Raw genomic sequence first — 18531 nt, 5'->3', positions numbered from 1 at the left:
CAGTCGACCCCCGTATAAGATCATTGATTATTCCGTTTTATATGAATTCCATGTTGTACGAGTCACTTAGATTTTACAAATACGTGTACCGGGCTGTGAACGGCTCACGTATTTGTAAAATTTAAGTGACTTGTACAACATGGAATTCATATAAAACGGAATAATCAATGATCTTATACGGGGGTCGACTGTATACAGTACCTAATTTATATATAATACTGTACAGACAATAGTAAACTTAATTTACCCGCCTAAACTCTCCATAGCGTGGCACTGGATGGCGGAGAGTAGTTCGGCTGCTCGTTTGCGATGACGAGTTGGTGATGATGTTTTACCGTGTTTTACGCATCCCTTTTAGCGTCTTTATACGAATATTGTTGCAATTTTTTTGCCGCGTTATAGGAATCTACGTTATAGGAACTCACGCTATAGGGGGTCTACTGTACCCTCAACAATGAAGACTTAGGATGGAATTCAGAAATATCGCTCACCCACACCTAACACCTTACACTTTTCTCATTTCTTACTAAGTTGAGGATGAGTGCAATGCATTCTCATATTTGGTATTCAAAATGAGGTTGAAATGAATGACTAACATGAATGCGCATATCAGGGAATACATTATACTTTTGTCATTAAATTGTGACGTAACCACAGTCGCCATCATAGTGTTGTTGCTTGATATTACCTCTCATGCTTATTTTATTATTTTTATGAGATTATTGGAAGTTAAGTATGAATTTTTATATCTATGCAGAAAAAATAATTTATGAGAGCTAATGTAAAACATTATTTAACAGCTGAAAACAAAGATATCATCCAATGCAAGAAAACAGACTGTGTCAGTTTTTTCTAAAGTGGGAAAAAATGGGATATTACAAGCAGTGAATCTAATTCAATGGCACAACATACGTTATAAGCATATTGTATATTTACTTTAACATTGAATATAATAACAAGATCAGATTTGTATATAAATTGTCTAAAACAAGTTTTTTATTGTAAGTACCACCATCTGTAAACATTCACTCATATTTCTCTTCAGTTGCAGCATTTTTTTCATTATATTATGTATTGTACATACAATGTGTACACAAGGAAAAGCTATCAATTAGACATTTTATATACAAATTTTGACTTGTTTTATATTCAATAGTAAAGATAATATACAATATGCAGGTTGAAAATTTTTCACCGAAAATTTTAAAAATCAAAAATCTCCAAAATAAAGTTTTTTGAGTGCTAACATGACATGCCATAAGTGGAAAATTCAAGTACTAGGAACAGGGTCGGATTTACAGAAGGGCATTTGGTGCCAGTGCCCAGGGCAAAACTATGTATAAATCAGTGGCATAGCCCAAATTTTTCTTTGCCTAGGGCAAAGGAAAATTTCGCCATCCCCTTATTTAGGTATCTCAATTTAGAAGACTAAAATTCAGTTTCGTCACAGAATAAGTAATGAAAAATTCCATGCTAGTGTTGCCACCTTTTTAAAATCACTGACCTGAACAGCAGGTGAGGTTTGTTTGAACATGACGCATGCGTATGTCATTTTGCAATGCGAAGAATAATGTGCAGTGCATGCTGGTTCTAAATCAGTTACAGTTAGCGACTAGGGAGACTTGGGTGGGAGTAACATAAGTAACCTAGATGACTTAGCTCTATTGGATATTGGAGGTATATATATATATATATACATACATACATACATACAAATGAATCATACAAGCAAAAAAAGGTCAACAGGTTGCGCATGATTTCCTCATGTAAAATTAATACTTCACCCGGACGGTGAGTTGATTCCCGGACTGTCCGTATGGTAACACTATTCAGTGCTCATTTCAATCAGTCCGAATTGTAGGTGCAGCAAAAATATGAAATGAAATGGTTCAAATTTTTACAAGATATTATTATTTATTGTGAAATTCTTGCCGCCCCCACTACGCTACGCCACTGGTTTAAATATAATTTTTTTTTTCTATTACTGCAACAGCCTAGTGTGGCCTAATCATGAGAGCCACAGGCAGAGAAAGCCAAACCTGGGAAAAAACCTATCAAACATATTGGAAAATTTCTGAAAAAAATTTTACATAGGTATTTTTCAATTAAATTAAAATAATTAGTTTTACACAATAAAATATATGTATGTTTACAATAACCTTATTTTTAAATGAAATTTTCAACTTTCTAGTTGAAATCTTCATAATACTCTTAAAAGCAGGTCCCATCATATTTTGTGCCCACGGACCTCTGATTGTTAAATCTGGCCCTGACTAGGAATATTCCAGTGTACTGTACTTCTCAGGTCCTTTTAAACATATGCCTTGCCTCAATCATAGATTGAGCAGATTATATGCTGATTTAAAATTGTAATTATGAACTCATCAAACATCTTTTCTTTTGTTTTCTGTGTATCATCCTTGCAATCCAAACAACTACACACAGAATTTGAAGATACAGCAACCATACCTTCTACATCTTTTCTTTTGTCTAAAGTCACTAAGAGCATCTATAAAAATGTGAAAACTTTTTTGTGCACCACAGATATATTTACTTGTCTAAAATTTTTCCCAAAACCACCAAAGACACACACATATATCTTTACTTCTCTCCTACTCATTTTCTGTATTTTCAATCTTTACTTTTATTGATATTATTAAACATTGCTTTTTTAATTTGTATGTTGAAAGCTGATAAATTTATGATAATTCTCAACTTAGTAAGCTGTAGACTCTCTCAATTTTCGTTACTGTAAAGTGAATTTAGATTATTAAAAATAATTACATGATAACCATAGCTTCACTGTAGAATGTTTCATTTTGTTTACATACAACAGTATTACTTCCATCTTTTTGCTAACAAAATTTAAATTAAAGATAGACATTACAATTATGGTTTATTTGCTTCACTTTTCTAAACTCTGTAGTGTAGAAATTTGATAATATTAATTAAAATGACACTTGCATAAAATTTTGTTAAATAATTTAACTATTTAAATAACTTTTGATTTAGAAAACAACAGTAAAATAAATTTTTATGAAACATTTTGTAAATAGTATTTGAAAGAATTTTAACATTCTGTTGATGGTTTGACCATTACATTTCATCACTTCTTTACTGTATAAGCACATCTTTTATTTAAATGAGTTTATTGCTAAAATACAATTTTTTTTTAATATTTACTTCATTTGTTTTATGAAGCAATAAAAGAAAAAATTTTTGTCAATCAATAAGCATTTGTACCTTCTACACATGAAGTTTAGGTGGTTTACTTGCAATATATTTTATTTATTTATTTATAATTACATTTATAGTGAGTAAAATAGAAAAACAGCATTTTAAATCTTTTAAAATGATATCTGTAAGTCATACAAGTTATTTTTGAGTTGATTCCAATTAATGAGTTAAGTATTTAAATTATTAAAACTTGTTATTTCTTTAATTAAAACATGAAAAACTTTCCACTTCATTACTTTTATGTCTTTTCAATCAGTTATATTTTATCTTTTTTTAAGATTATATTAAAAAGTTGAAATCTTGAAAATAACTTAAAATTTGAAACAGAATTTTTAAAATAGAACAATACAGTATTTTTTAATTGTACACTCATATATTGACTTTGTGTTACTTAATTTGACAGACTTAAAAGACTAATCATTTATTTAAGTGATGAGAACCTTGAAAACATTATTTGTTTAAAGAATTTAGTTAAAATAATTATAACCTCACCATTTAGTTAATTTAACAGTTTTAAATCTTCATATTAGTAATCAAAATTAAATAATAATATAATTTATGTTAAATATTATAATTTAATGTATAAATTTAAAAACACTTAATAAAACAGTTAATACCTTCTATTACTGAGAATACTTTATTTAAACACAAATGTTTTCAGCCTAATGGAATAGGCCATCCTCAGGTGAACTGGCATTTAAATATATTTGATATTTAATTAGTATAAATTTAAGTTCAGATCAAGTTTAATTTATCATATTATTTAAATACAATTTCAATTGATACTTTAAAGTTTCAACATTTTTGATATTTACTATATTTTCATTTTTTTGATTACTTATTTTTGTTTTTTGAACAAAATATTTTATACTCCAACTATCTACAATTAACCAGTAACCGGTGCGAAAATTCTTTAAAATCGGCAAACGTTTTCGATTCCCCTTCTGGGATCTTCTTCAGGCTTATTTTATTTTAGCTTTCGTTGTAACCGGATTCTTTAATTCGAATGTTTTTGAAAAATATGGAACGTGCCATTTTTCGAAAAAATTTCGAAAATGGAAGGAATCTACGTGTTATTTAAAAAATAATTTTTACCAATGGGGATTCGTTGTGTGCAATACCTCAAAAAATTTATCTTATAAAATATATTATGATTTATCGTCAATTAAAAATTGCCATGCTGCAGAGAGATTTATTTCTTCTTTGAAATTAATGCATGCGGATTTGCAATCGGCTTTAAAGATTTCCACTGCCTCCAAAGTTCTTAGTTGTTCTGGGTGTTGGGTGGTGCGAATAACCTGCGCTTCATCGAAGAAAGGTGTGATGTCCGGGTTCGTCGCATACGTAGATAGGGCTGTCGTACATTTATTATGTTCGATGTCTGATTTATGCTCTTTTAATCTTGTGGCCAATGAATGCTTGGTGGATCCGATATACACTAAAGGCCTATCCCATCTGTTATCTTTTAATGGAATACTGTATATCCCTGGAAGCCTATTTGGGTTCGAATTGTCCTTCCTGTTCCTTAATCAACGATATAATTATCCTTTGGAAAGCTGAGCCGGATATAGATCATTTTATGAAATCTATGAACAACAACCCATATGGCCTCGTAGTGGAACTGGAACAACATAGTAAGGATAAAGTACACTTCTTGGATATAGTCATAGATATGAAAGAAAGGGCGGTACAAACTTATGTATACAGAAAACCTACAGCGATATCAACGTATATACCTTATGAATCTTGTGACCCATTTTCTTATAAGATAGCGGCGTTTAGAGCATTAGTAGAAAGAGCATATACGCATTCTTCCACCTCCCAAGCCCTCCAACGAGAATTAAATTACATTAGGAAGATCGCTAAAGAGCATGGTTACAACAATATTATAAAAGATTTATGTAAGCAGCACCGGCGTTTGCAGAATCGTTTAGAAGAAAAAGTAGAGGTACTAAATAATGAAAATGAGGATAGCGTAGAGAGGGTACCAATAGTGTATAACCTGCATCTAAAGGCATTGTACGAAAAAAATTGCAAAAATAAAAGGAATTAAAATTGCATACAAAAGAAACCCAACCATTTACAGTTTATTAAGGAACGGGAAGGACAATTCGGACCCAAATAGGCTTCCAGGGATATACAGTATTCCATTAAAAGATAACAGATGGGATAGGCCTTTAGTGTATATCGGATCCACCAAGCATTCATTGGCCACAAGATTAAAAGAGCATAAATCAGACATCGAACATAATAAATGTACGACAGCCCTATCTACGTATGCGACGAACCCGGACATCACACCTTTCTTCGATGAAGCGCAGGTTATTCGCACCACCCAACACCCAGAACAACTAAGAACTTTGGAGGCAGTGGAAATCTTTAAAGCCGATTGCAAATCCGCATGCATTAATTTCAAAGAAGAAATAAATCTCTCTGCAGCATGGCAATTTTTAATTGACGATAAATCATAATATATTTTATAAGATAAATTTTTTGAGGTATTGCACACAACGAATCCCCATTGGTAAAAATTATTTTTTAAATAACACGTAGATTCCTTCCATTTTCGAAATTTTTTCGAAAAATGGCACGTTCCATATTTTTCAAAAACATTCGAATTAAAGAATCCGGTTACAACGAAAGCTAAAATAAAATAAGCCTGAAGAAGATCCCAGGAGGGGAATCGAAAACGTTTGCCGATTTTAAAGAATTTTCGCACCGGTTACTGGTTAATTATAGATAGTTGGAGTATATACAACCCGGTGTGGTGAGAAAGCACATTAATTAAAATATTTTATATTTGAATGTAGGATTTTCAATTTACTGAAATCCACTGTATATAAAAATAGAATAGAAATAATTCTATTTAATGTTTTTGTAGATGATATAGTTGAATGTTTAATGTCGCTTAAATATTTAATTTTTTATCAGTACTTTTCTAAGTTAAATATCAGTATACTTTTTGTGTTAATGTATATTATATCATGAACATTTTTTTGATGAAGCTATATTATCTAATTAATTGAAGTAGCTGTAGTTTTATTATGCTCTATGCTAATAAAAATTTTATTAGGCAGAATTCTTTACAGAATTTTCTGTCTGTCATATGAAGATTCTGCTAAAAAAACTTTCTGACTTTGATAGTGAGATTGTGGGCCACTGCACATAATTTGAAACAATTTTCCTATAACCAGAAAAAGTTCTAAAATTATTTTACTCTTTATCACCTCAAAAAGTTTTATTGATATGATAAAATGTGACAGGGTATCTTGTTGTCTATGTCAAGAAGACACAAAAGACAGATGTGCTGATGGACCTGTTCACTTCTACTTGTGGTGTTATTTACATGTCTGTTGACACTTTAATAAATATCTGTAAGCTGATCTTTGTTTAAAATATATTTTAAGCATAGATTATCAATCACAATTAATAATATATGATTCTGACACTTCAGTCAAGAAAATTGAAAGTTTTCATAAATTAACAAGTCTGTTTTGGTGTGAAAAAAAGTTTTTCCAATGACAGATCTAGAAAATTCATATAGATATGATATAATTATGTCTTATTAATAGAATTATTCATGTAAACACCAGAAAGACAATCATTTCAAAATTCATTATGTTAAGTAAAATTCAATCATTTTACTTAACATAAATATGTGATGTAATTATAAGTTGTGAAATTTAACACGTTAATCCTGATGTAAAATTGTATGCTATGTTTTGAAGCTTATTTACATCACATTTTTGAATAAAATCAAGTTGAAATGTCTGCAGATAAAATGCACATCAGGCATATTATGCATGCTTTTTAAGTTTCATAAAGGATATCACGCTATTCAAACAGTAAAAAATACTCATACTGTCTATGGGGAAGATGCTTCTAAACTCCAAATGTGGTTTTGAAAGTTTTGTTCAGGAAATTTTGAACTAAAGGATACAAAATGTATGAGCCCCAAAAGCTGTTGGAAGTGAAATTGCAAGAAGAAATTGTTAAAGATTGAGAAATAACAACCTGTAAATTTGCAACAAATCTTAGTGTGTCACAGACATATATCATTGAAACATTACATCCACTTGAAATGGCTGTAAAACATGCCGATGTTGGTGTTCTGCATGCAGTTTTTTTTTTTCACTTATGATAAAAATGAACTGAATTGAGTATAATTTTGCCAGATGAAGGTACGCAGCTGTAAGGTTTATTTTATTCTTAAATTGGTTACTCATTTTTATCTGAGAGAACTTTTTTGTGGATGAATGAAAAAATTAAAGTTAAAATAAAAATATTTGTTATTAACTGAAAATTTGTTCTAGCGGGTGGTGATTGTTCAGTCAAGTACCAAGGTACCACTGTATTTGATTAATGAGATTTTGATATACATGGTAACATTGAGAAATTTGTTAATTGCATTAATCAGATATACCTACAGTAGGTAACCTGTATACAGTGGAAACCTGTCACCTATGGAAGAGTTATTTGGTCTCTGAGGGTTATGTTATAGACAGGTTTGACTGTATATCAACACCCTGAAGCCCAATATGCTGATACTAATCCAAACTATCATTGTAATTAATTGAGCTATTATTATGCTATAATTAATAATTAGAAACTAAGTAATTTGGTACTAGAGGTAGACATTAGATGCCATCTCTTATCTAAATTAATAATTATAATTGAATAATTTATTAAATAATTTAGAACATTCTGGAAGAAAAGAACTAGCCTAGAGCAGGACATGAACCTGTATCTCCACTTATCATGCGGTGCACTTGCCAGTTACTCAATAAGTATAGCATAATAATAGCCCAATTAATTATGGCAAAAGTTTGAATTATTACTTTTTAATTATTAAATGTCTTTACAAATTGTATTATTTTATTATTGATTATCAAGAGACAAATAAATGACAATGCACAAATCATATGACAATGAACATTTTTTTTATCAGCAGAATGTTACCCCTACAGATTTTAGATAGGAAATTAAGAAGCTTACAAAACCACTGTAAGAAGCAAATTGCTAAGTTTTAATTTTATAATTTCTTTTAATTCATCTTTGTTGTAATTTTCAGAAATTTTTCCTTTCTCCAATGTGCAGCATCTCTGTCCTGAGCAAGTCTTTTGTTTATCTGCTACATTGATTATGCAGTTTCCAATGCTGATATTCTAATATTATTTTATATGGATATGATCACATTTGAGTTACTCTGATACAGATATTAATTATCATGACTGTATCTTCTGAGTGACTCTAATATAACACTAAAACATCGTGTTCTTCTAATCCTGCCATTGCCTTTTTGGCTTTATGACAAGCACTATACATTGTGTTACTGATAAATAAAGTTAACTTCATAAACAAATTTTTTGTTGAAATGCAAAGATTTGGCTATTTATTCTTCTCCACACACTGGAATGTACTAAAAATAACTCTTATTTTCAACCTCGTAACCGGAGTATATGTTATCGAAAAAAAGCCTGAAGAAGAAGGGGCATCAACATTGGCTGAAGTATTATACATACACTTCGGTTACGAGGTTGAAAGTAAGAGTTATTTTTAGATTTGACTATTATCTCAATATTTCAGTCACTACTCACATTTTCCTGTATAGGTTTGAATAGTTTATATTTCATAAACTATATTTAAACTTAGATACACATTATATCATGAACTATTATGCCACAAGAAAATTTTATAGATCTGGATAGACAAGATGGTTGATATTTTCCCGTTTTTTTGTTTTTATTATAAATTGCTTTGCTTACTATTTTATAATGATGAATAACATTGTTTAAACAAAATTGGAATTTATCAATAAATGTAGCATGATGCCAGTTCTAATTTGTCCACTTGTGATATTTTAAGGTCCTTTAATATATCTATTTATTCATTTTTTGTATAAGAAGTTTTATTTTATGCTTTATAGAATGAATAGTCATGGTCTTTAAGATATCAGATTGTAGTTTTTATAGAAACAAATATGCCAGTTATTGAAGCTTGTTTACTTTCAGATCAGTAGCTGTTGTTTTCTGAAGTAATTAAATGATAATCTTACAGTTTTGTTGTGGCTTTCTCCCAGACCTTTTTGCTACCTCTGAAATTCTTTTAAATTTCATTGTATTTTGTTAACAGCTTTTGTCATGCTGTTTTAGAAATTTTATTTTATTTTTTCATTTCTTTCTATTTTGAAATAATTAAATCGTGTAAATTTTGTGGACTTTGTGGGTGGCAATTTTTCCTTTATTATTTTAACTTTAATGTGATTGCTTATTTTATTGCTTAGAAGAGTCACAGAACTTATCTCAGTAGATAATTTTTTTATAAAACTAATGGTTATTCTCATTATACTGTCAAATTTGCTTTATACAATTGTTGAATTTGTCCTAGCTATTATTTTTGTTTTCCACATTTTTGAATAACAAATATTTTTCAAAATGTAATCAACTTGTTTATATCTTTATATATTAATAAGTTATTTGTTTACTTTTTCTTTACAGCAAAATTAAAATTATACTCTCAGAAAAATGAGTGGTCAGCTGCTGTTTCTTTTAAGTGTTTTAACCAGAAAAAAACATACTGTGCTGTTCTTGAGATATTCTATAACTTTGTAATTTAATCTATGCTGTTATCTTTTATATAATAAGGTTTACACCCATATGAAAAAGGATGAGGAAAGCTTAGCATCCATATCAACAAATAGCCCATTACTGATTACTTATACTCTAATGCTGGCTCGCCACTTAGCACGATTTTGAGGCAATTTTTTATCACTGCTCATGCACAGTAAAATCACCTTCAAATCACTTTGGCAATGGAGTACTGGGACAACATATTTTCACAAGGGAATTCTATATAGCAACCAATTGGCATGCAGTACCCATAATTTCAAGTCTATGTGACATCATATTTTTACCCATCATTCTTAGCACTATATAGTGTGGTGTGGAAATTTGAAAACAGTGCAAAAAATAGCAAATACTAGATTTAAAAAATTAAATACAAAATTAAATTGAAAAATATAAAACTTAACTTTAAAGACACACCAACTGCTGAATAATATCAGGCACTTTTTCAGTGAAAATAGCCTGATATTATTTGGCAGTTGGTATGACTTTATACTAATGAATCGGGTTTCAGAAGATATTTATATACTTTAAGTTGAAAGTTTTGCTGCTGTTTATAAAATTTTCCACAATTCATTACAAATCACTTTCCTTTTTGCACAAAGTGCATATAGGCAGTGATTGCATTGCTCTATGAATCATCAGGTGACAGCAATACGATCATGCTAAGTGGAGAGTTGGTATAATGCAATTACATTTAGTTATTATGTAGCAAATACAAGATATAGCTTGATATAATGTTCGTGTTTACATTCTATATATTTCAGTATTTTTCATGGTACATTATTTACATTAAGATAATTGTGAATTTATTACCTAGAAATAAATCTATAAATATGAAAATAAGTTGTAATTACAAAAAATTGTAAATCAAACATTTACAAAATGTTCTACTCACACTTATTAATTCTGGAGTAGAAGTATAGTTCTAAACCTTTCTAGAACCTTCTAAACAATTCTCCAGTAGCTTATTACCTTGATAACAACTAATGATCCATCTAAAGAATTGAAAACATTAGTTATTATCAATGTAAAAAGTTACTGGAGAATTGTTTATAAGGTTCTATGAAGAAGGTTTGGAGTGTTTACAAAATTGTTCATAGAACAAGAAAAAAATAAATTTATTATTGGATCAAAAATAGTTTTAAAAGTAATGCTTGATTATGAAATGTAATACCAAGAAGTATTTATATAAATAAATATATTTTGCATATGTTAAAAGAAATAAATAAGTAAAATGATCATATCTGAGATTTAAATAATCAAATCCAAAAACACAATATAAAGAAAATTATGTAACTGGAATAAGCGACTGCTTATGCTACAGTTAAAATACAATAAAAAAAACTGACTTTTAAAACTAATGAAATTATCAAACTCTCTGTATGATGAAATTTTGGAATAATGACACAGTGGAATAAGTTTATTAATGAATTTAGCTAATTATTATAGGTGAAATCACTTAGTATTGATCATTATTGACTCATTTTTATTTCATTTGTATTTGTACATTTATTATTTAAAATTATAACTTGTTGAAATATTTTCACTTTATTTTGGTGCAATTTCTAATTTATAATTCTTTGGTATTGTTAATTGTTATCTTATTATGACTTTAACTAGTTAAAAAACTTATTCTTTGACAAATTAGAAAATGTGTCTGAGATGTAATATAAAATTGAAATAAATAATTTTATCTGGATTACACTCAGAAACATTTTTTGCTTTTTTTAGTGCATTTGATATTGATATCTTTTTTAATTATTCAGTTTGCTACTACTAAATAATTATTTGTGTTTACATTATTTTCTCTATATCATAAACAAACTTATGAGCATTGGGTAAAAACCCTGCTCCAAAGGCTCCTAAATGCCACTAATTTGTATTTTTCAGGATCGTGGGGATTCCATGGAAAATAAAGTGATGTGTACGTATGTTTATCATAACCGTGGTTTCATTTAATGCAACATCTTTCTTTATCCCCATATTCAAGAAGTGGACTGACTACTTCAATATTCAGCTGATCCAGCTTTAATTCCAAATTCAAGTGATGTCTTTTCATATTGCACTATATTTTATACAAATTTATGTTGTTATTGTTTATGCCTTTAATTAGTAAATTATCTTGTAAGTGTTTAATTTGTTCATTTAGGATTGTAACTTTCAGGGATATATATGATGTTAAATATAGCAGCTTTTGATAATTATTCTTCTAATTAATCTCTTTTCAAGGATGCTGTATATAATATAGCAGTCTTAAATATAAAAATATCTAGAGTTAATATATATACATAAACAAAGAAATCTACTTATTGTAATCACTGATGCTATCATCAGCTGTTTAATGTTATCGTAATTAACACTTTTCAAAAGATACAAGTTAAAATACACACAAAATTTTGCTTATTATAATCAGAGTTAGTATTATAGTTATCATTATCATCAGATAGGCATTTTTAAACTTATCATTCTCAATATCTGGCTGATAATGAATGCACAGTTGTTATTAATAATTAATAAAATCTCCAAATTATACATTTTTTTAATTGTTTTAACGTATACTCAGGCCCGTTTTTAAGTGTGGTCCTACTGGGCATGGGCCCAGGGGCCTCCTAACATTTGAAACCTCAAAAATATGCAAAATTGAATAGAGCAACAAGTAATAAAATTATTATAAACAGTAAACAATCAAAAGATATGTTTGATAAATTTTATTAAACATAAAAATATAACAATATGTTTAGCAGAGAAAGCTAATTGAAAAAATTTATGAATATTAACTGTCTATTATGAATTCCTTAATGGGGCCTCCATTTCTTGGCCCAGGGCCTCGCACGTACAAAAGATGGGTCTGCATATACTTTTAATGTTAGTCAATAAAACCAAAAATTCACTAACTGCAGTCTTAGAGACATATCTTACTAAACAGCAGTTTTAGGTTTCAGATCACCACTTTAAAATAAAATATCAACTTAAAGCAAATTATAGTTTGTTTTCATTTGCTAGTATTGCTGAACATTATAGAAATTTTCATACCTGGATATGAAAAATTTTATAGAGCATGTCCTCTGGCATTTCATACCCAATGGGCTTGTGCTGTTTCTGATTTTTAAAAAATTTGTATTAATTTACATTTTTCTCTTATAGTGTTGTTGATGAGAATGTTAAAACCAATTAACTATTATCTAAATATATAAAATTGCTTATCCTGACTGACTGAATGACTCACTCATTCACTCACTGATTCATCATTGCCCAGAGCAAACTGCTTAACCTTAAGAGGTGAAATTTGGTCGACAGTTAGGGTACGTCATGGAAATGCACACTAAGAAGGGATTTTTCGAAATTCCCCCACGGGAGAGGTAGAGGATTAAGGCTTAACCGGAAGAACGGCTTCTACTGTAATATTTTAGATGCGATTTTTTGTTTCTAACTGCATTTTAGTAGAGTACGCCATGGGAATGCACACTAAGAAAGGATTTGTCGGAATTCCCCAGCGGGGGGAGAGGGAGAGCATTAAGGCTTAACCGGAAGAACGGCTTCTACTGTAATATTTTAGATTGATTTTTTGTTTCTAACTGCATTTTAGTAGAGTACGCCATGGGAATGCACACTAAGAAGGGATTTGTCGGAATTCCCAGCGGGGTGAGAGCATTTCATTTCAGACATTGTTATAAACATTTTTATATATTTTGATTTTTTAACCAAATGTTCGAACCGTTTTAAATTCAAATTTGTTATTGCATATTGGTTCGATTATAGAACGATTGTAAACGTTCCAGAAAATTCGTCAAATTGAAAACATTTCGTTTGATTCTCGGNGAAACAGAATTTTTAAAATAGAACAATACAGTATTTTTTAATTGTACACTCATATATTGACTTTGTGTTACTTAATTTGACAGACTTAAAAGACTAATCATTTATTTAAGTGATGAGAACCTTGAAAACATTATTTGTTTAAAGAATTTAGTTAAAATAAATATAACCTCACCATTTAGTTAATTTAACAGTTTTAAATCTTCATATTAGTAATCAAAATTAAATAATAATATAATTTATGTTAAATATTATAATTTAATGTATAAATTTAAAAACACTTAATAAAACAGTTAATACCTTCTATTACTGAGAATACTTTATTTAAACACAAATGTTTTCAGCCTAATGGAATAGGCCATCCTCAGGTGAACTGGCATTTAAATATATTTGATATTTAATTAGTATAAATTTAAGTTCAGATCAAGTTTAATTTATCATATTATTTAAATACAATTTCAATTGATACTTTAAAGTTTCAACATTTTTGATATTTACTATATTTTCATTTTTTTGATTACTTATTTTTGTTTTTTGAACAAAATATTTTATACTCCAACTATCTACAATTAACCAGCAACCAGTGCGAAAATTCTTTGAAATCGGCAAACGTTTTCGATTCCCCTTCTGGGATCTTCTTCAGGCTTATTTTATTTTAGCTTTCGTTGTAACCGGATTCTTTAATTCGAATGTTTTTGAAAAATATGGAACGTGCCATTTTTCGAAAAAATTTCGAAAATGGAAGGAATCTACGTGTTATTTAAAAAATAATTTTTACCAATGGGGATTCGTTGTGTGCAATACCTCAAAAAATTTATCTTATAAAATATATTATGATTTATCGTCAATTAAAAATTGCCATGCTGCAGAGAGATTTATTTCTTCTTTGAAATTAATGCATGCGGATTTGCAATCGGCTTTAAAGATTTCCACTGCCTCCAAAGTTCTTAGTTGTTCTGGGTGTTGGGTGGTGCGAATAACCTGCGCTTCATCGAAGAAAGGTGTGATGTCCGGGTTCGTCGCATACGTAGATAGGGCTGTCGTACATTTATTATGTTCGATGTCTGATTTATGCTCTTTTAATCTTGTGGCCAATGAATGCTTGGTGGATCCGATATACACTAAAGGCCTATCCCATCTGTTATCTTTTAATGGAATACTGTATATCCCTGGAAGCCTATTTGGGTCTNGGAATAATGACACAGTGGAATAAGTTTATTAATGAATTTAGCTAATTATTATAGGTGAAATCACTTAGTATTGATCATTATTGACTCATTTTTATTTCATTTGTATTTGTACATTTATTATTTAAAATTATAACTTGTTGAAATATTTTCACTTTATTTTGGTGCAATTTCTAATTTATAATTCTTTGGTATTGTTAATTGTTATCTTATTATGACTTTAACTAGTTAAAAAACTTATTCTTTGACAAATTAGAAAATGTGTCTGAGATGTAATATAAAATTGAAATAAATAATTTTATCTGGATTACACTCAGAAACATTTTTTGCTTTTTTTAGTGCATTTGATATTGATATCTTTTTTAATTATTCAGTTTGCTACTACTAAATAATTATTTGTGTTTACATTATTTTCTCTATATCATAAACAAACTTATGAGCATTGGGTAAAAACCCTGCTCCAAAGGCTCCTAAATGCCACTAATTTGTATTTTTCAGGATCGTGGGGATTCCATGGAAAATAAAGTGATGTGTACGTATGTTTATCATAACCGTGGTTTCATTTAATGCAACATCTTTCTTTATCCCCATATTCAAGAAGTGGACTGACTACTTCAATATTCAGCTGATCCAGCTTTAATTCCAAATTCAAGTGATGTCTTTTCATATTGCACTATATTTTATACAAATTTATGTTGTTATTGTTTATGCCTTTAATTAGTAAATTATCTTGTAAGTGTTTAATTTGTTCATTTAGGATTGTAACTTTCAGGGATATATATGATGTTAAATATAGCAGCTTTTGATAATTATTCTTCTAATTAATCTCTTTTCAAGGATGCTGTATATAATATAGCAGTCTTAAATATAAAAATATCTAGAGTTAATATATATACATAAACAAAGAAATCTACTTATTGTAATCACTGATGCTATCATCAGCTGTTTAATGTTATCGTAATTAACACTTTTCAAAAGATACAAGTTAAAATACACACAAAATTTTGCTTATTATAATCAGAGTTAGTATTATAGTTATCATTATCATCAGATAGGCATTTTTAAACTTATCATTCTCAATATCTGGCTGATAATGAATGCACAGTTGTTATTAATAATTAATAAAATCTCCAAATTATACATTTTTTTAATTGTTTTAACGTATACTCAGGCCCGTTTTTAAGTGTGGTCCTACTGGGCATGGGCCCAGGGGCCTCCTAACATTTAAGACCTCAAAAATATGCAAAATTGAATAGAGCAACAAGTAATAAAATTATTATAAACAGTAAACAATCAAAAGATATGTTTGATAAATTTTATTAAACATAAAAATATAACAATATGTTTAGCAGAGAAAGCTAATTGAAAAAATTTATGAATATTAACTGTCTATTATGAATTCCTTAATGGGGCCTCCATTTCTTGGCCCAGGGCCTCGCACGTACAAAAGATGGGTCTGCATATACTTTTAATGTTAGTCAATAAAACCAAAAATTCACTAACTGCAGTCTTAGAGACATATCTTACTAAACAGCAGTTTTAGGTTTCAGATCACCACTTTAAAATAAAATATCAACTTAAAGCAAATTATAGTTTGTTTTCATTTGCTAGTATTGCTGAACATTATAGAAATTTTCATACCTGGATATGAAAAATTTTATAGAGCATGTCCTCTGGCATTTCATACCCAATGGGCTTGTGCTGTTTCTGATTTTTAAAAAATTTGTATTAATTTACATTTTTCTCTTATAGTGTTGTTGATGAGAATGTTAAAACCAATTAACTATTATCTAAATATATAAAATTGCTTATCCTGACTGACTGAATGACTCACTCATTCACTCACTGATTCATCATTGCCCAGAGCAAACTGCTTAACCTTAAGAGGTGAAATTTGGTCGACAGTTAGGGTACGTCATGGAAATGCACACTAAGAAGGGATTTTTCGAAATTCCCCCACGGGAGAGGTAGAGGATTAAGGCTTAACCGGAAGAACGGCTTCTACTGTAATATTTTAGATGCGATTTTTTGTTTCTAACTGCATTTTAGTAGAGTACGCCATGGGAATGCACACTAAGAAAGGATTTGTCGGAATTCCCCAGCGGGGGGAGAGGGAGAGCATTAAGGCTTAACCGGAAGAACGGCTTCTACTGTAATATTTTAGATTGATTTTTTGTTTCTAACTGCATTTTAGTAGAGTACGCCATGGGAATGCACACTAAGAAGGGATTTGTTGGAATTCCCAGCGGGGTGAGAGCATTTCATTTCAGACATTGTTATAAACATTTTTATATATTTTGATTTTTTAACCAAATGTTCGAACCGTTTTAAATTCAAATTTGTTATTGCATATTGGTTCGATTATAGAACGATTGTAAACGTTCCAGAAAATTCGTCAAATTGAAAACATTTCGTTTGATTCTCGGCAATTCTCATCATTCTCAGTGGTAGGTGTTATATAACAATTACTACGATTATTGAAATACTGAATATAAATAGGGTTTGCTTGCAAAACTTCCGCGGGCAAAGTCGCGGGTAACAGCTAGTATTTCAGCCTTTCCAAGGCCATCCTCTTTATGCAATTGTCTCCAAATTACAATTCAAACACAAATAATAGGATATTGGGATCTATAACCTATTAACCTATGGGATTAGTAGGGTATAAGGACTAATTTTTTAATACCAATCATCTGAACGTCTGTTTGTTTGTATTTTGATTGTGCTTTGGAGAGAATCATATCCTGAGGATAGCCTTGAAAAGACTGAAAATGTTTTGAATCTAATAATTATCAGCTGATGATTATGGTTAGTGTTTAGTTCCTTCAGTATTGCGTTGAACTAGTAAAAATTAATGAAATATTGACTAAATATGTGGGTGTAATTTACATAGGTGTTATATCGGGAGAACACAAATAAATAAAAATTTACACATCATAAAAATACACAAACACACACAACACATATGAAGAATTGATGTACTGTACAGTACTATATGATATATTACATATGATGAACTGTACAATGTACTGTGACAACAGTACACTATGGGTACGTTCGTAAAGTCAAACGAGTTAAACGCGTTAGTATCGAATCGTTCGAATAGTAGTAGTCTCGTTCAGTGCACATGCTCTGCGGTGATGACGTTTCGAACGAAACTCTAACGAAGTTCACGAAGGAAAGAGTTAGTTTACTTCGTTAAGAAAATGGCGCCCGACGATATCGATGTTTCTAAATCTACTCGAGTGTTTAAATTGTGAATTAAAAGATGAAATGATTGCAGTAACTGTCCACCCGAAGCAATCTAAGAAAAATATTTCGGATAAGGCTGTACTAGCAACATTTGTATCTTCGATTTTAGAAACAGCCATTTAGTTCTAAGCGAATCGTTCGAAAAGTCTAACGAAATAAGAATAACGATGACGTCATTCTCGTTTAACTCGTTCGACTTTACGAACGTGCCCTATATATACAGTTGGATTTAAGAATCATGTGATATTGTTGTTAAAATTTGTGTATAGTGTGCCAGGTTTGTCAGTTTAATTTTTATTTATATTAATCTCGCAAGGTTTTGAGATTAGCATAAGTAAAATAAAAATACTAAAGAAAAATAATAATAATCTTAAAAGAAAATTAAAAAACAAAAAAGTAAAAATACATTAATGAAT

General features: G+C 29.7%; 1 protein-coding gene across 8 annotated transcripts in view; it reads left to right on the top strand.

The window, feature by feature from the left end:
* LOC111618864 (mesoderm induction early response protein 1-like) overlaps nucleotides 1–18531 on the top strand; it is a 159711-nt gene that overhangs the window by 46873 nt on the left and 94307 nt on the right. For 2 of the 8 annotated variants that reach the window (XM_023360474.1, XM_023360472.1), the window contains one exon: nucleotides 11754–11787. The exons of 4 other annotated variants lie outside the window; for them this stretch is intronic. In XM_023360474.1, coding sequence (XP_023216242.1) covers nucleotides 11769–11787 — 19 coding nt within the window. In that variant the 5' untranslated portion in view covers nucleotides 11754–11768. Of the gene's footprint in view, nucleotides 1–11753; nucleotides 11788–15210; nucleotides 15519–18531 lie in introns of those variants that run through there. 2 more of the 8 variants (XM_023360478.1, XM_023360475.1) reach the window with 2 other exon arrangements.

This window comes from Centruroides sculpturatus, unplaced genomic scaffold (assembly GCF_000671375.1).
Source record: "Centruroides sculpturatus isolate CEXI.00-Female unplaced genomic scaffold, Cexi_2.0 scaffold149, whole genome shotgun sequence".
NCBI lineage: Eukaryota > Metazoa > Arthropoda > Arachnida > Scorpiones > Buthidae > Centruroides > Centruroides sculpturatus.
This window is presented reverse-complemented; position numbering and strand designations above follow the sequence as displayed.